Below are 18565 nucleotides of genomic sequence, written 5' to 3' on the forward strand. Positions count from 1 at the left end.
AATTTCGTATAAATCAGAAATTAGCTAGGTTGAATTTGTTTTTTTGAATGACCTTTTTCACATGCTTTTTAAAAGAAAGGTTGGAATCAAGTATGATGTCAAGGTACTTAAAATCAGACACCACCTGGAGCTTCTCCCCTGACACATAGACATCTGGCTCAGTAGCATATGTTGCCCTCTTTGTGAAGAACATGCAAACAGTTTTTTTTCACATTGAGATGCAAACACGAGTCACTGAGCCACTTTGTATCCTGGACCATTACAGTAGTGAGTCACTGAGCCACTTTGTAACCTGGACCATTACAGTAGTGAGTTCTTGTGCAGCTTGTTGTCATTGTTCATAGACAACAACAATAATTGTTTCACCTCTTCCACACTCACTTTACGGAATTAAAAATTACAATTTGTGTCTTTCATAATTTGGTCAGATATACTTGGGTGTGTAGTGTCAGCGTTTGCTGCCGGCTCAGCGTTTGTTGCCAGCTCAGATAAACATGAAATGACCCAGGGTCTCAATAGAACATCCCTCAGAGATGCACACAAATATGCACCAAATTTTTAACTCCACTGATGGTTTTGTTACAAAACATGTTGAGTTATATAGCAAATGTGCCCACTCTGGTCTTGGCACGTGCGCTCTAGCCAAAAACCTGCAGATACAGTGCAGGTATAAGCCTACATGATCAGATTATTATGGACAAAGGAGCGAGATTATTTACTTGTCAAACGGCAGCCAAGCATCAAATCATGTCACCAGAACAAAACCCTCAATATGAATTGGAAATGAGCATCAAACTCATCACTGTGCACTTTCATCATAAATGATTTAATCTGCAGCTCTATTCTACTTGTCAAACAGAGAATTGATACTATATACTTGTTGTTGGGGTGGGATTGGCGTGGGGAGTGGGGGGTCTGTGGGTGGCTTTTAACAATTTCTTTGTATTCCTCACATCTAACTCATTGACAGAAAAAAGTTTGGTCCAAATCGGATGTTAGGTACTATATTTATTGATTATATGAACCCTATAAATTAAAAATGACCAATTTGGATGAAATCAATTAGCTTAATTTCTTAGATCAAATTATACTTCAACAAAATCATTTTGCAGGAATGCTAAACTTATCTGTTTCCAACAACAGAAACCATTTCAGAACAAATCAGATGGCGGGTGTCGAAATCCTCTTTCTTTTGCCTTTTTATGGTGAAATGACCCCAAAGGCAACCTATAAACACACCGCAAGACTCAAAACGTATTTTTGCCCGTGATAACCCCTATTGCAGAGTAGCGTGTATGTGATGAAATGTTATTCATGTCATCAGGAAATGTTATCATTATCAACAGTCAAAAATTGTGAGTGACACTACGTAGGTTTGGTGATTTTAGTGGTGTTCATCCTGCAGTTTGGTCGTTTGACCACCACATGACCACATGATGATGACCCTTAGGTTGGAATGACCACAGCCAACACAGGGCTGATATATGGCTGGACAAGAGACAGAAAGACATACAGTACCAGTCAAAAGTTTGGACACACCTATACTCATTCAAGTTTTTTTTTTTTTTTTTTACAATTTTCTGCATTGTAGAATAATAGTGAAGACATCAAAACTATGAACTAACACATATGGAATCATGTAGTAGCCACAAAAGGGTTAAACAAATCAAAATATATTTGAGATTTTTCAAAGTAGCCACCCTTTGCCTTGATGACAGCTTTGCACACTCTTGAAATTCTCACAACCAGCTTCATGGGGTAGTCACCTGGAATGCATTGCAATTAACAGGTGTGCCTTGTTAAAAGTTCATTTGTGGAATTTCTTTACTTCTTAATGCGTTTCAGCCAATTGGTTGTGTTGTGACTAGGTAGGGGTGGTATGCAGAATATAGCCCTATTTAGTAAAAGACCAAGTCCATATTATGGCAAGAACATCTCAAATAAGCAAAGAGAAATGACAGTCCATCATCATTACTTTAAGACATGAAGGTAAATCCAGAAAATGTCAAGAACTTTTAAAGTGTCTTCAAGTGCAGTCGCTAAAACTATCAAGCGCTATGATGAAACTGTCTCTCACGAGGACCGCCACAGGAAAGGAAGACCCAGAGTTACCTCTGCTGTAGAGGAGAAGTTCATTAGAGTTAACTGCACCTCAGATTGCAGCCCAAATAAAAGCTTCACAGACTTCAAGTAACAGACGCATCTCAACATCAACTGTTCAGAGGAGACTCCTAAAGGACACCAATAATAAGAAGTGACTTGCTTGGGCCAAGAAACACGAGCAATGGACATTAGACCAGTGGAAATCTGTCCTTTGGTCTGACGAGTCCAAATTTGCGATTTTTGGTCCCAACCGCTGTGTCTTTGTGAGACGCAGAGTAGGTGAACGCATTATCTCCGCATGTGTGGTTCCCACCGTGAAGCATGGAAGAGGAGGTGTGATGGTGTGGGGGTGCTTTGCTGGTGACAATGTCAGTGATTTATTTAGAATTCAAGGCACACTTAACCAGCATGGCTACCACAGCATTCTGCAGCAATACACCATCCCATCTGGTTTGCACTTAGTGGGACTATCATTTGTTTTTCAACAGGACAATGACCCAAAATACACCTCCAGGCTGTGTAAGGGCTATCTGACCAAGAAGGAGAGTGATGGAGTGCTGCATCAGATGACCTGGCCTCCACAATCACCTGACCTCTACCCAATTGAGATGGTTTGGGATGAATTGGTCCGCAGAGTGAATTGAAAGCAGCCAACAAGTGCTCAGCATATGTGGGAACTCCTTCGAAGACTGTTGGAAAAGCATTCCTCATGAAGCTGGTTGAGAGAATGCCAAGACTGTGCAAAGCTGTCATCAAGGCTAAGGGTGGCTACTTTGAAGAATTGCAAATATAAAATAGATTTTGATTTGTTTAACACTTTTTTTGGTTACTACATGATTCCATACGTGTTATTTCATAGTTTTGACGTCTTCACTATTATTTTAACATGTAGAAAATAGTAAAAAAATAAAGAAAAACCCTTGAATGAGTAGGTGTGTCCAAACTTTCGACTGGTCCTGTAAATATAGAAAGACGGACAGAAAAATCAAAGGAAGTTAAGGCTAAAGAAAGAAAGAAATAGAAAGAAGGGACCCACAGTGAAACTATTGTTGACGTTCTTAGTGCTGGATTCGGCCACGCTCGCGTCGGTCAGGTCAACCTCATCAAAGATGATGGACTGAGGGGAAAAAAAGAAGAAATTGTTACATCATCCGACTGTTATGTCTAAATACAGAAAACTGTCTGTAGATAGGTACTACTGAACTGTTTTCAAAAGTCTCGTGGCCTGTGTGGTCCAGGGGTTAGTGTCGCTGACCCTAGTAACACATGTACAGCCTAGGCTTACAGAATTGGCATGAGTTTGAATCGGACCCACTGTCCTTCTGACTCGCAGTCCCTCCTACCTTTCCTAATCTCCTCTTCACTGTACTGGCTCAATAAAAAAAATACAAAATATATATATACATTTATCTCAAAGTATTGGGACAGTGTCAAAGGTTTTGTTGTTCTGGAACTGTACTCCAGCATTTTGGATTTGAAATGATTCAATGACTATCTGCCACGGTAGCAGCTACTCTTCTTGGGGTCCGGCAAAAAAAAACCATTAAAACCATTACAATACATTCATTACAGAATTCACAACACACTAAGTATCTGCCCTCAGGCCCATACTCCACAATCCATGTGTACGTGTGTGTATAGTGCGTATGTTATCATGTGTGTGTATGCGTGTGTCTGTGCCTATGTTTGTGTTGCTTCACAGACCCCGCTGTTCCATAAGGTGTATTTTTACCTGATTCCACTGCTGGCATCAGTTACCTGATGTGGAATAGAGTTCCATTTAGTCATGGCTCCATGTAGTACTGTGCGACTCCCATAGTCTGTTCTGGACTTGGGGACTGTGAAGAGACCTCTGGTGGCATGTTTTGTGGGGTATGCACGGGTGTCTGAGCTGTGTGCTAGTCGTTTAAACAGACAGCTCGGTGCTATCAACATGTCAATACCTCTCGATACTATCAGGTTAAAGTGCAAACATCATTCATTTGAGGGTATTTTCATCAATATCAGATAAACCATTTTGAAATTACTACACTTTTTGTACATAGTCCCTCCATTTTAGGGGACCAAAAGTATTCAGACAAATGAACTTTTGTATTAAAGTAGTAAAAAGTTTAGTATTTTGTCCAATATTCCTAACACACAATGATTACATCAAGCTTGTGACTTTATAAACTTGTTGGATGCATTTGCAGTTTGTTTTGGTTGTGTTTCAGATTACTTTGTGCATAAATGAATAATAAAATGAAATGAAATGAAATGAATAATAATGTATTGTGTCATTTTGGAGTAACTTTTATTGTAAATAAGAAAATAATATGTTTCTAAACACTTAAATGTGGATGCTACCATGATTACGGAGAGTCCTGAGTGAGAAAGTTACAGACGCACAAATATCATACCCCCAAGAAATAACCTCTCACCATTACAATAACAGGGGAGGTTAGCATTTTGGGAGGGGGGGTGATATTTATGCCTCTAACTTCCTCACTCATATATATCCACTTTTCATTCAGGATTATCCGTAATCATGGTAGCATCCACATTAACGTAGAGGTGTTTAGAAACCTATTCTATTCTTATTTACAATAAAATAATCTGAAACACACACAAATTTGTAGTCACAAACTTGATGTAGTCACTGCGTGCTACGAATATGGGAACAAAAACTCAACTTTAACACACATAAAAGTGAATGACAGTGTCTATCCAAATCATCTTGGCTCCTGGACCCTGTCCACACGTTTCAAAGCTACATTGAGACAATGATTTATCAGTGACCCAAGCCCTGCTCAGATAATCCCTGCCATTGTGTCGCTGAGCTGTCGTAGTGCTGCTGCAAATGTACATTGTCCCAGGGGCGTTGGTAGTCATAATGTAAGTAACCTAATGTATGTCCCTCTAACATCCCTGAATGCCTCTGTCAATCTTACAGCTATTGGATGCAGTAATCATGTGCCTATGAACCTGAATTATACTGTTAGCACTGAGGCTAACTGTTTGTTAGGTTAGATTACTCCTTGGTTATTACTGCATTGTTGGAACTAGAAGCACAAGCATTTCGCTACACTCGCATTAACATCTGCTAACCATGTGTATGTGACAAATAAAATTTGATTGATTGATTGAGGCAGTTTTCCCTAGTAGGAAGTCCACTGTGTGCAACTCACCCTACAACTTACCCCCAGCTCAAACATAAATATCCCTGTTGTGTCTACCTCGGATAAGTCTCCCAGTAAAGCAATTAAAACAACCAAAAATCGCAGAAAAGTGCTAAAAAAAAATAGCCCACGTTAACATACGCAACCTAAGAAGCAAGGTTTATGAAATTGGTAACTTGCTAGTAACAGATGACATGCATATACTGACCATCTCTGAAACTGACTTCGATGATACAGTGGTAGCAATACATGGTTCAACAGCTTCAGAAGAGGCACATGCCAATGTTGGAAGTGTTGCCGTTTATGTTGAGAGTCATATTCCTGTAAGGCTGAGAGAGGATCTCGTGTCAAATGCTGTTGAAATAATATGGCTACAGGTTCACCTGCCTCACCTAAAGCCCATTCTGGTGGGAAGCTGCTATAGACCACCAAGTGCTAACAGTCAGCATCTGGATAACATGTGTGAAATGCTTGATAATGTATGTGATATCAACAGAGAGGTTTATTTTCCGGGTGACTTCAATATTGACTGGCTTTTATCAAGCTGTCCACTCAAGAAAAAGCTTCAAACTGTAACCAGTGCCTGCAACCTGGTTCAGGTTATCAGTCAACCTACCAGGGTAGTTACAAACAGCACAGGACTCAAATCCTCAACATGTATTGATCACATCTTTACTAATGCTGCAGAAATGTGCTTGAACGCAGTATCCAGATCGGATGTAGTGATCACAATATAGTAGCCATATCTAGGAAAACCAAAGTTCCAAAGGCTGGGCCTAAAATAGTGTATAAGAGGTCATACAATAACTTTTGTAGTGATTCCTATGTTGTTGGTGTAAATAACATTTGTTGGTCCGTGGTGTTTAATGAGGAGCAAACAGACGTTGCACTTGATACATTTATGAAATTGCTTATCCCAGTTACTAATAAACAAGCACCCATTACGAAAATGAATGTAAAAACTGTTAAATCCCATTGGATGGATGAGAAATTGAAAAATTGTATGGTTGAGAGGGATGAGGCATAAGGAATGGCAAATAAGTCTGGCTGCACAACCGATTGGCAAACATACTGCAAATAAAAAAATCATGTGACTAAACTGAATAAAAATAAACTACACTTAAAAACAAAGATAAATGAAATAAAGAAGCTTTGGATTTACAATTAAATTTGGGGGGAAAAAGGCAAATTCAGCTCAATCATTCATTGAAGCATATGGCTCATTCATCACAAAACCCATTGATATTGCCAACTACTTAAATACATTTTTCACTGGCAAAATTAGCAAACCTAGGCATGACATGCCAGCAGCAAACGCTGACACTACACATCCAAGTATATCGGACCAAATTATGAACGATAAGAATTGTAATTTTTCATTCCGTAAAGTGAGTGTGGAAGAGGTAAAAAAATTACTATTGTCTATCAACAATGACAATCCACCGGGGTCTGACAACTTGGATGGAAAACTACTGGAGGATAATAGCGGACGAGATTACCGCTCCTTTTTGCCATATATTCAATTTAAGCCTACTACGAAGTGTGTGCCCTCAGGCCTGGTGGGAAGCAAAAGTAATTCCGCTACCTAAGAATTAGGGATGCACGATATGTCGGTGAACATATCTGAATCGGCCGACATTAGCTAAAAATGCCAACATCGGTATTGGCAGATGTCTAGTTTAACGCTGATGTGCAAAAATGATGTCAAAGCTGACATGCATACCTATATAACGTAGGTACATGCCTTAATGACTCCACGTAAAATTTACAATCCACCGTTCCCTGCCATGGGTGATGGTAGTTTTCGCCGACTGGTCGAGCACTGGTACACACTACCAAGTGCACTATTTTTCAGATGTTGCCCTACCGGAGTTACACAGTAATAGCGTCACTTCTATTAGCTTCACAACATACATACTATAGAATGCCGTTTGGGTCTTTACGTGTCAAAAAACATACAGTAGCACTTTATTTTTTATTTCACCTTTATTTAACCAGGTAAGCTAGTTGAGAACATGTTCTCGTTTACAACTGCAACTTGGCCAAGATAAAGCAAAGCAGTGCAACACAAACAACAACAGAGTTAAACATGGAATAAACAAGCGTACAGTCAATAACACAATAGAAAAAAAGAAAGCCTCAGTACAGTGGGCAGCTGGGAGGAGATGATCTTATTCTCCATGGACTTTACAATGTCCCAAAACTGTTTGGAGTTAGAGCTATAGGATGCAAAATTATGTTTAAAAAAGCTAGCTTTTGCTTTCAAGACTGACTGCGTCTATTGGTTCCTGACTTCCCTGAAAAGCTGCATATCGCGGGGACTATTCGATGCGAGTGCAGTACGCCACAGGATGTTTTTGTGCTGGTCGAGGGCAGTCAGGTCTGGAGTGAACCAAGGGCTATATCTGGTCTTAGTTTTTTTGATAGGGGCATGCGTATTTAAGATGGTGAGGAAATTACTTTTAAAGAACGACCAGGCATCCTCTACTGACGGGAGGAGGTCAATAACCTTCCAGGATACCCGGGCCAGGTCGATTAGAAAGGTCTGCTCGCAGAAGTGTTTTAGGGAGCGTTTGACAGTGATGAAGGGTGGTCGTTTGACCGCGGACCCATAGCGGATGCAGGCAATGAGGCAGTGATCGCTGAGATCCTGATTGAAAACAGCAGAGGTGTATTTGGAGAGCAAGTTGGTCAGGATAATATCTATGAGGGTGCCCATGTTTACGGATTTAGGGTTGTGCCTGGTGGGTTCCTTGATAATTTGTGTGAGATTGAAGGCATCTACCTTAGATTGTAGGACTGCCGGGGTGTTAAGCATATCCCAGTTTCGGTCACCTAACAGAACGAACTCTGGAGATAGATGGGGGGCAATCAAGCACTGTCAAAGCTGTACAAAAAGAGTCTGCAAACAAGAAAACACCGGCCACGAACGATGCGTTTACAATACCGCGTTGGTAATAAAGCATAATTTGTTCGACCACAACTTCGGGGGTAGCTAGTTTTAGCTTGGTACCTGGCTAGCACCAATATAATCAGCCTGAAAACAACGACCAGTAGAAACTGCAGCCATTTTCATTATTCTTAGCAATGATTCAGGAATCCTTGTGAGTAAGTATTAGCTAGGTTGCCACTTGTTGTTTGCCTATTAAAATGGAAATTTAGTTAATGAAAATAAATAGCTAGCCAGATACTTAACCCTGTTGCCCAAATCTAACGTTATAAGCAACCAGCTAGCTTAATCTGGCTAGTGAGTCTCGACCGGACTTGGTTATGTGTTGTGAAGCTAGCCACAATAAGGATTAGGCACAAATAATGGAATATGCGGTTTGCCTTCAAAATAAAAGTATGTCATTGACAGTGATGCAAATGAAAACAAATAGTAGAATTATCACAATTTTATTTTGAAGGCTAACCGCAAAGTCCACTATTTGAGCTGATCCTTATTGTGGCTATCTTCACATAGATGGGTCCGACCACTATTAATCAATGTCTTATAAATTAGGGTTATTTAGATGATGCCGCCTAGCTATATAGTTAGCTAGCTAACTATAGCTACTGAAACAGATTGTCATTTTGCTTTGTTTTTGGGGAAGAACATTGTTTTCATCCATGAGCTAGCTAGCTTTTTTTTTTTATTACCAGCACTGTAGGTGCGCGAGACAACTTTACCAGCATCATAGCATACGTATCGATGAATCGTTGTGACATGAAATATAAGTGATAGTGTAATCAATGTGTAATAACAATGTAAAAAATGTATATACGCGTTAAATTACTATGTGATGTGAACTCATATTCTGGTCATGATTGGTCAACAAGCTAAGTTGACACGTCAAATAGTGTTATCTACTGGTCAATGTTAATTTTTCGACATGCAAAGACCCAAACGGCGTTCCATTGAAATCCTGGTTGAGAATGAAACGACAGAGCAAATGTATCAACGAAACAGCACAGCAAGTGAAAGAAATAGGTTTTGATTATGTTTTACTGGTAACGGGGACATACGTAAATGGCAACAAATTAACTTTTTGGTCAGTGCGGTGTGTAAGCTATATTTAACTAGGCAAGTCAGTTAAGAACAAATTCCTATTTGTAATGACGGCCTACCCCGGCCAAACCCCGACGACGCAGGGCTAATTGAGCGCCGCCCTTTGGGACTCCCGATCACGGACGGATGTGATAGCCGGGATTCGAACCAGGGACTGTAGTGACACTTCTTGCACTGAGATGCAGTGCCTTAGAACGCTGCGTCCATGTGTGCGTGTTAACTATTTAACTGTACTAGAATGCTTAAACATTTTCAATAATCAGTTATTGGCATCATTTTTTGGGGCAAGGAAAATATCGGATATCGGTATCGGCCAAAATTGTCATACCGGTGCATCACTACTAAGAATAGTAAAGCCCCCCTTACTGGCTCAAGCCAACCAATCAGACTGTTACCAAAAAATGGTGTTTGACCAGATACAATGCTATTTTACAGTAAACAAATTGACAAGACTACCAGCTTAATAGGGAAGGACATTCAATAAGCACAGAACTTACACAAATGACTGATTGGCTGAGAGAAATTGCAGATAAAAAGATTGTGGGGGCTGTTGTGTTAGACATCAGTGTGGGTTTTGACATTATCGATCATAGCCTGCTACTGGACAAACATAGGTGTTATGGCTTTACATCCCCTGCTATATTGTGGATTGAGAGTTACCTATCTAACAGAACACAGAGGGTGTTCAGTGGGGCCTCCAGGTAGAGTCAGGCATTTCCAAGGGCAGCTGTCTAGGCCCATTACTTTTTTCAATCTTAACTAATGACCTACCACTGGCTCTCAGTAAAGCCTGTGTGTCTATTGTATGTATGCGGACGACCGAACACTATACACGTCAGCTACTACACCAAGTGAAATCACTGCAACACTTAAAGAGCTGCAGTCAGTTTCAGAATGGGTGGCAAGAAATAAATGAGTCCTAAATATTACAAAAAGCATTGTATTTGGGACAAATCATTCACCAAACCTCAACTAAATCTTGTAATGAATAAATGTGGAAATTTAACATGTTGAGGAGACGAAACTGCTTGGTACAACCTTGGACTGTAAAACTGTCATGGTCAAAACATATTGATGCAACAGCAGCAAAGCAGATGAGAGGTCTGTCCATAATAAAGCGCTAACCTGCCTTCTTAACAACGCTATCAACGAGGTAGGTGCTACAGGCCCTAGTTTTGTCGCACCTGGACTATCCTTCCAGTTATGTGGTCAGGTGCCACAAAGAGGGACTTAGGAAATGTACAACGGGCCCAGAACAGTGCGGCACGGCTGGCCCTTAAATGTACACGGAGAGCTAACATTAATAATATGCATGTCAATCTCTCCTGGCTCAAGGTAGAGGAGAGATCGACTTCATCACTACTTGTATTTGTGAGAAGTATTGCCATGTTGAATGCCCCGAGTTGTTTGTTTAAACAACTAGCACCAAGCTCAGACACCTATGCATACCCAATACATGCCAACAGAGGTCTATTCAAAGTCCCCAAGTCCAGCACAGACTACGGGCAGACACACAGTAAATCAAATCAAATTTTATTGGTCACATACACGTGATTAGCAGATGTTATTGCGGGTGTAGTGAAATGCTAGTGCCTCTAGCTCTGATTGTGCAGTAATATCTAACAAATTATATGACATAGGAGGAATGAATTATAAGTAGGAATGAATTAAGACTGTACACATATGGACAAGTGATGTCAGAGCGGAACGGACTATGACACAGTAGAATAGTATAGAAAAAACAGTATATACAGTTGAAGTCGGAAGTTTACATACACTTACGTTGGAGTCATTAAAACTTGTTTTTTAAAGACTACACAAATTTCTTGTTAACAAACTATAGTTTTGGCAAGTCGGTTAGGACATCTACTTTGCGCATGACACAAGTACATTTTTCCAAAAATTGTTTACAGACAGAATATTTTACTTATAAATGCACTGTATCACAATTCCAGTGGGTTAGAAGTTTACATACACTAAGTTGACTGTGCCTTTAAACATCTTGGAAAATTCCATAAAATGACGTCATTGCTTTAGAAGCTTCTGATAAATTATGTCAATTAGCCTGAGTCAATTGGAGGTGTACCTGTGGATGTAATTCATGGCCTACCTTCAAACTCAGTGCCTCTGCTTGACATCATGGGAAAATCTAAAGAAATCAGCCAAGACCTCAGAAAAAAATTGTAAACCTCCACAAGTCTGATACATCCTTGGGAGAAATTTCCAAACGCCTGAAGGTACCACGTTCATCTGTACAAACAAACGCGTTCTGTCTCCTAGAGATGAACGTACCATGGTGCGAAAAGTGCAAATAAATCCCAGAACAGCAGTAAAGGACCTTGTGAAGATGCTGGAGGAAACAGGTACAAAAGTATCTATATCCACAGTAAAACGTGTCCTATATCGACATAACCTGAAAGGCCGCTCAGCAAGGACGAAGCCACTGCTCCAAAACCGGCATAAAAAAGCCAGACTACGGTTTGCAACTGCACATGGGGACAAAGATCGTACTTTTTGGAGAAATGTTCTCTGGTCTGATGAAACAAAAAATATAACTGTTTGGCCATAAGGACCATTGTTATGTTTGGAGGAAAAAGGGGGAAGCTTGCAAGCCAAAGAACCCCATCCCAACCGTGAAACACGGGGATGGCAGCATCATGTTGTGGGGTTGCTTTGCTGCAGGAGGGACTGGTGCACTTCATAAAATAGATGGCATCATGTGGCAGGAAAATTATGTGGATATATTGAAGCAACATCTCAAGGCATCAGTCAGGAAGTTAAAGCTTGGTAGCAAATGGGTCTTCCAAATGGACAATGACCCAAGGCATACTTCCAAAGTTGTGGTAAAATGGCTTAAGAACAACAAAGTCAAGGTATTGCAGTGGCCTTCACAAAGCCCTGACCTCAATCCCATAGAACATTTGTGGGCAGAACTGAAAAAATGTGCGCGAACAAGGAGGCCTACAAACCTGACTCAGTTACATCAGCTCTGTCAGAAGGAATGGACCAAAATTCACCCAACTTATTGTGTGAAGCATGTGGAAGGCTACCCAAAATGTTTGACCCAAGTTAAACAATTTAAAGGCAATGCTACCAAATACTAATTGAGTGTACGTAAACTTCTGACCCACTGGGAATGTGATGAAAGAAATAAAAGCTGAAATAAATAATTCTCTACAATTATTCTGACTTGTCACATTCCTAAAATAAAGTGGTGATCCTAACTGACCTAAAACAGGGAATTTTTCCTCAGATTAAATGTCAGGGATTGTGAAAAACTGAGTTTAAATGTATTTGGCGAAGGTGTATCTAAACTTCCGACTTCAACTGTACATATGAGATGAGTAATGCCACATATGTAAAAATTATTAAAGTGACTAGTGTTCCATTCCTTAAAGTGGCCAGTGATTCCTAGTCTATGTCTATAAGCAGCAGCCTCTAATGTGCTAGTGATGGCTGTTTAACAGTCTGATTGCCTTGAGATAGAAGCTGTTTTTCAGTACTACATGGAACTCTATTCCACATCAAGTAACTCATGCAAGCAGTAAAATCTGATGTAAAAAAAAAGAAAAAGATAAAAATACACCTTATGGAACAGAGGGGACTGTGGAGACACACACAGGGACAGACACACACACACACACACACACACACACACACATGGATTTTGCAATGTAGATATATTCGAGGGAGTTTTTCCTAGCCACTGTGCTTCTTCACCTGCATTGCTTGCTGTTTGGGGGTTTTAGGCTGGGTTTCTGTACAGCACTTTGAGATATTAGCTGATGTACGAAGGGCTATATAAAATAAACTTGATTGATAGTAGAGTCGTGGCCTGAGGGCAGACACTTATTGTGTTGTGAAATGTTTTTAAAATTGTATGTAATTGCCTTAATGTTGATTGGCCCCAGGAAGTGGGGATAGATAATAAATACAAATACAATTACGTGAATTTGTCCCAATACTTTCGGTCCTCTAAAATGGGGGGACTATGTACAAAAAGTGTTCTGTATTTTCTAAACGGTTCACCCGATATGGTTGAAAATATCTTAAAATAAATAGTAATTGTATCATTTGCTATAGTACAGCGCCAAAACAACAAAAAATGTCTCACTGTCACAATACTTTTGCAGCTCACTGTATACATAAAGAGTAAAAATGAATACCAACCTTGGCAGTCTTGGCGTAGTACAGAGTCCTCCCACGCAGTTTGAAGTAGCGTCTCTTCCAACGCTGGAACGAGTTGGTCTGTTTTACCAATTTGCCCTCCTTCAGGATCGTCTGCACAGGATGACAACGTAGGGAGACTAGAGTCAGTGACGTCCACATCCTCCCAAACACACACACACACTAACGGACACGCACATACACACAAAAACCAGTGATGCATGGGATCATCCATGTGCAGCCTTATCAAAACATCAACCCCATGACTATATAAATAAGAATATAATATCATCATGAACCACACAACCTTTTCTCGGGAACGTCTGTGAAATCGAATGTATAATCCCCTGAGCTGCACTAACAATGCCAGCCATTCACAATGTCTGAACGATGTCTCCCTTAATCTACCAAGCTTAGCTACCCGAACCCCTGCAGCACTGAGTACTCTTACCACCAGCACCGTTATATCATCTCTCTGCCCAGAGATATAGCCTAGCCTAGCCTAGCTCCTCTACTCTGACATATAGGGGGTTTGGAAAGGAGCATTGGCCATAGTCGATATACATATCCAGGGAGGCAGAGTCACTGAACTGGGCTTGACATTAATACATTGCCAAAGCTGGAGAGCGGAAACACAAAGTCAGTTCACAAATAAACCCACCTAGTGCCTAAATGTAGGAAGGAGATAGGCCTACTACCCCTGAATATCAAATCAACCCCGGCTAGTTACTACACCCTACATCCTGCTTCTGTAGGCCTGAGAGGATTGGATAGGAGAATTGAATTCTACCTGGCCAATTAGAGAGCAACCCACCATATTGCTTCCTCTCGGTTGTAAACTCAGCAAAAAAAGAAACGGCCCGTTTTCAGGACCCTGTCTTTCAAAGATAATTTGTAAAAATCTAAATAACTTCACAGATCTTCATTGTAAACGGTTTAAACACTGTTTCCCATGCTTGTTCAATGAACCATAAACAATTAATGAACATGCACCTGTGGAACGGTCATTAAGACACTAACAGCTTACAGACGGTAGGCAATTAAGGTCACAGTTATGAAAACTTAGGACATTAAAGAGGCCTTTCTACTGACTCTGAAAAACACCAAAAGAAAGATGCCAAGGGTCCCTGCTCATCTGCGGGAAACTTGCCTTAGGCATGCTGCAAGGAGGCATGAGGACTGCAGATGTGGCCAGGTTTTTTTATTTATTTTTTTTATTTTATTTTATAAATTTTTTTTATCCCATTTTCCCCCCAATTTTCGTGGTATCCAATCGCTAGTAATTACTACCTTGTCTCATCGCTACAACTCCCGTACGGGCTCGGGAGAGACGAAGGTCGAAAGCCATGCGTCCTCCGAAGCACAACCCAACCAGCCGTACTGCTTCTTAACACAGCGCGCCTCCAACCCGGAAGCCAGCCGCACCAATGTGTCGGAGGAAACACCGTGTACCTGCCCCCTTGGCTGGCGCGCACTGCGCCCGGCCCGCCACAGGAGTCGCTGGAGCGCGATGAGACAAGGATATCCCTACCGGCCAAACCCTCCCTACCCCGGACGACGCTATGCCAATTGTGCGTCGCCCCACGGACCTCCCGGTCGCGGCCGGCTGCGACAGAGCCTGGGCGTGAACCCAGAGACTCTGGTGGCGCAGTTAGCACTGCGATGCAGTGCCCTAGACCACTGCGCCACCCGGGAGGCCCGTGGCCAGGTTAATAAATTGCAATGTCCGTACTGTGAGACGCTGAAGACAGTGCTACAGGGAGACAGGACGGACAGCTGATCGTCCTCGCAGTGGCAGACCATGTGTAACAACACCTGCACAGGATCGGTACATCCGAACATCACACCTTCGGGACAGGTACAGGATGGCAACAACAACTGCCCGAGTTACACCAGGAACGCACAATCCCTCCATCAGTGCTCAGACAGTCCGCAATAGGCTAAGAGAGAATGGACTGATGGCTTGTAGGCCTGTTGTAAGGCAGGTCCTCACCAGACGTCACCGGCAACAATGTCGCCTACGGGCACAAATCCACCATCGCTGGACCAGACAGGACTGGCAAAAAGTGCTCTTCACTGACGAGTCGCGGTTTTGTCTCACCAGGGGTGATAGCGGATTCGCGTTTATCGTCGAAGGAATTAGCGTTACACCGAGGCCTGTACTCTGGAGCGGGATCGATTTGGAGGTGGAGGGTCCGTCATGGTCTGGGGCGGTGTGTCACAGCGTCATCGGACTGAGCTTGTTGTCATTGCAGGCAATCTCAACGCTGTGCGTTATAGGGAAGACATCCTCCTCCCTCATGTGGTACCCTTCCTGCAGGCTCATCTTGACATGACCCTCCAGCATGACAATGCCACCAGCCATACTGCTCAGCTTTTTTTGATCCTCCAATAATCGGTATCGGCGTTGAAAAATCATAATATCGGTCGACCTCTCGTCAAGATTAGAAAAAATGAGTAAGAAAAAAACGAAATACAATTCCATGTACAGATAAATAGTTAAGCAATTAGATTAGGCAACTCCTTTTTGTAAGATAAATATTTTAAAATGAAACGTATGGGAACAGGTGAATTAGCACATCAATAAAATCAATTTAGCCTCAAATAAATAATGAAACATGTTCAATTTGGTTTAAATAATGCAAAAACAAAGAGTTGGAGAAGAAAGTAAAAGTGCAATATGTGCCATGTAAAAGCTAACATTTAAGTTCCTTGCCCAGAAAATGAGAACATATGAAAGCTGGTGGTTCCTTTTATTTCCTATTTCTGTCGAAAATGTGTCGTCGCATTTTGGGCGCTGATTTTGGACGCTGTCTCGCTATAACGTAAGCTGTATGTCGTACTAAGGTTATTTTTTTTAAATCTAACACAGCGGTTGCATTAAGAACTAGTGTATCTTTCATTTGCTGTCCAACCTGTATTTTTTAGTAAAGTATATGATTAGTTATTTGATTAGATGATGTGAGTGTCAGAAATATATCCGGATAATTTTGTGCATTTTGGCTACGTATTCACATTGTTCAACCATGAATTGTAACGCTAAATATGTACATTTTCGAACAAACCATATATGTATTGTGTAATATGATGTTATAGGACTGTCATCTGATGAAGTTTGAGAAGGTTAGTGAAAAAATGTATATCTTTTGCTGGTTTATTCGCTATCGCTAACGTGCCTTGAATGAATGCGGTTGTGTGGTAGGCTATTGTAGTAAGCTAATATAATGTTATATTGTATTTTCGCTGTAAAACACTTAAAAAATCTGAAATATTGGCTGGATTCACAAGATGTTTGTCTTTCATTTGCTGTACACCGTGTATTTTTCATAAAATGTTTTATGATGAGTATTTAGGTATTTCACCTTGGTCTCTGTAGTTATTCTAGCTGCTTTGGTGAGACTTGTGATGGTGGCTGCAATGTAAAACTATGATTTATACCTGAAATATGCACATTTTCGAACAAAACATATGCTATACAATAAATCTGTTATAAGACTATCATCTGATTAAGTTGTTTCTTGGTTAGTGACTATTTATATCTTTATTTGGTCGAATTTGTGATAACTACCTATGCAGCAAAAAAATTGTGAAAATATGCGGTTGGGTCTTTTGCTATCGTGGTTAGCTAATAGAAATACATATTGTGTTTTCGCTGTAAAACATTTTAAAAATCGGAAATGATGGCTGGATTCACAAGATGTGTATCTTTCATCTGGTGTCTTGGACTTGTGATTTCATGATATTTAGATGCTAGTATTTACTTGTGGCGCTATGCTAGGCAGCTTTTTTTACTGATGAGGGTGCTCCCGGATCCGGGATGAGTACCAAGTAGAATTAACATGAATCTTCAATATTCCCAGGTAAGAAGTTTTAGGTTGTAGTTATATAGGAATTATAGGACTATTTCTCTCTATACCATTTGTATTTCATATACCTTTGACTATTGGATGTTCTTATAGGCACTTTAGTATTGCCAGTGTGACAGTAGAGCTTCCGTCCCTCTCCTCGCCCCTACCTGGGCTCGAACCAGGAACAAATCGACAACAGCCACCCTCGAAGCATCGTTACCCATCGCTCCACAAATGCCGCGGCCCTTGCAGAGCAAGGGAAACAACTACTCCAAGTCTCAGAGCGAGTGACGTCACCGATTGAAACGCTATTAGCGCGCACCCCGCTAACTAGCTAGCCATTTCACATCGGTTACACCAGCCTAATCTTGGGAGTTGATAGGCTTGAAGTCATAAACAGCGCAATGCTTGAAGCACAGCGACGAGCTGCTGGCTAAAGGCCTACCATCGCTCAGTCAGACTGCTCTATCAAATCATAGACTTAATTATAACATAATAACACACAGAAATACGAGCCTTAGGTCATTAATATGGTCAAATCAGGAAACAATCATTTCGAAAACAAAACGTTTATTCTTTCAGTGAAATATGGAACCTTTCCGTATTTTATCTAACGGGTGGCATCCATAAGTCTAAATATTCCTGTTACATTGCACAACCTTCAATGTTATGTCATAATTACGTAAAAATCTGGCAAATTAGTTCGCAACAAGCCAGGCGGCCCAAACTGTTGCATATACCCTGACTCTGCGTGCAATGAACGCAAGAGAAGTGACACAATTTCACCTGGTTAATATTGCCTGGATTTATTTTAGCTAAATATGCAGGTTTAAAAATATGTACTTCTGTGTATTGATTTTAAAGAAAGGCATTGATGTTTATGGTTAGGTACACGTTGGAGCAACGACAGTCCTGTTTCGCGAATGCACACCGCATCGATTATATGCAACGCAGGACACGCTAGATAAACTAGTAATATCATCAACCATGTGTAGTTAACTAGTGACTATGATTGATTGATTGTTTTTTTATAAGATACGTTTAATGCTAGCTAGCAACTTACCTTGGCCTCTTACTGCATTCGCGTAACAGGCAGGCTCCTCGTGGAGTACAATGTAAAGCAGGTGGTTAGAGCGTTGGACTAGTTAACTGTAAGGTTGCAAGATTGAATCCCCGAGCTGACAAGGTAAAAATCTGTCGTTCTGCCCCTGAACAAGGCAGTTAACCCACAGTTCCTAGGC

At 41.0% G+C, this 18565-nt stretch overlaps 1 protein-coding gene across 5 annotated transcripts in view; it reads right to left on the reverse strand.

Annotated features, from left to right (window-relative positions):
* The window catches only part of LOC129832473 (diacylglycerol kinase delta-like), an 89304-nt gene that overhangs the window by 60235 nt on the left and 10504 nt on the right, over positions 1-18565 (reverse strand). For 4 of the 5 annotated variants that reach the window (XM_055896570.1, XM_055896567.1, XM_055896566.1 and 1 more), the window contains exons 2-3: positions 13480-13590; positions 3140-3220 (exon numbers count right to left, since the gene is read on the reverse strand). In XM_055896570.1, coding sequence (XP_055752545.1) covers positions 3140-3220; positions 13480-13590 — 192 coding nt within the window. The remainder of the gene's footprint in view (positions 1-3139; positions 3221-13479; positions 13591-18565) is intronic. The other variant, XM_055896568.1, reaches the window with a different exon arrangement.

The sequence above is a fragment of the Salvelinus fontinalis genome, chromosome 33, assembly GCF_029448725.1.
Source record: "Salvelinus fontinalis isolate EN_2023a chromosome 33, ASM2944872v1, whole genome shotgun sequence".
Taxonomy (NCBI): Eukaryota; Metazoa; Chordata; class Actinopteri; order Salmoniformes; family Salmonidae; genus Salvelinus; species Salvelinus fontinalis.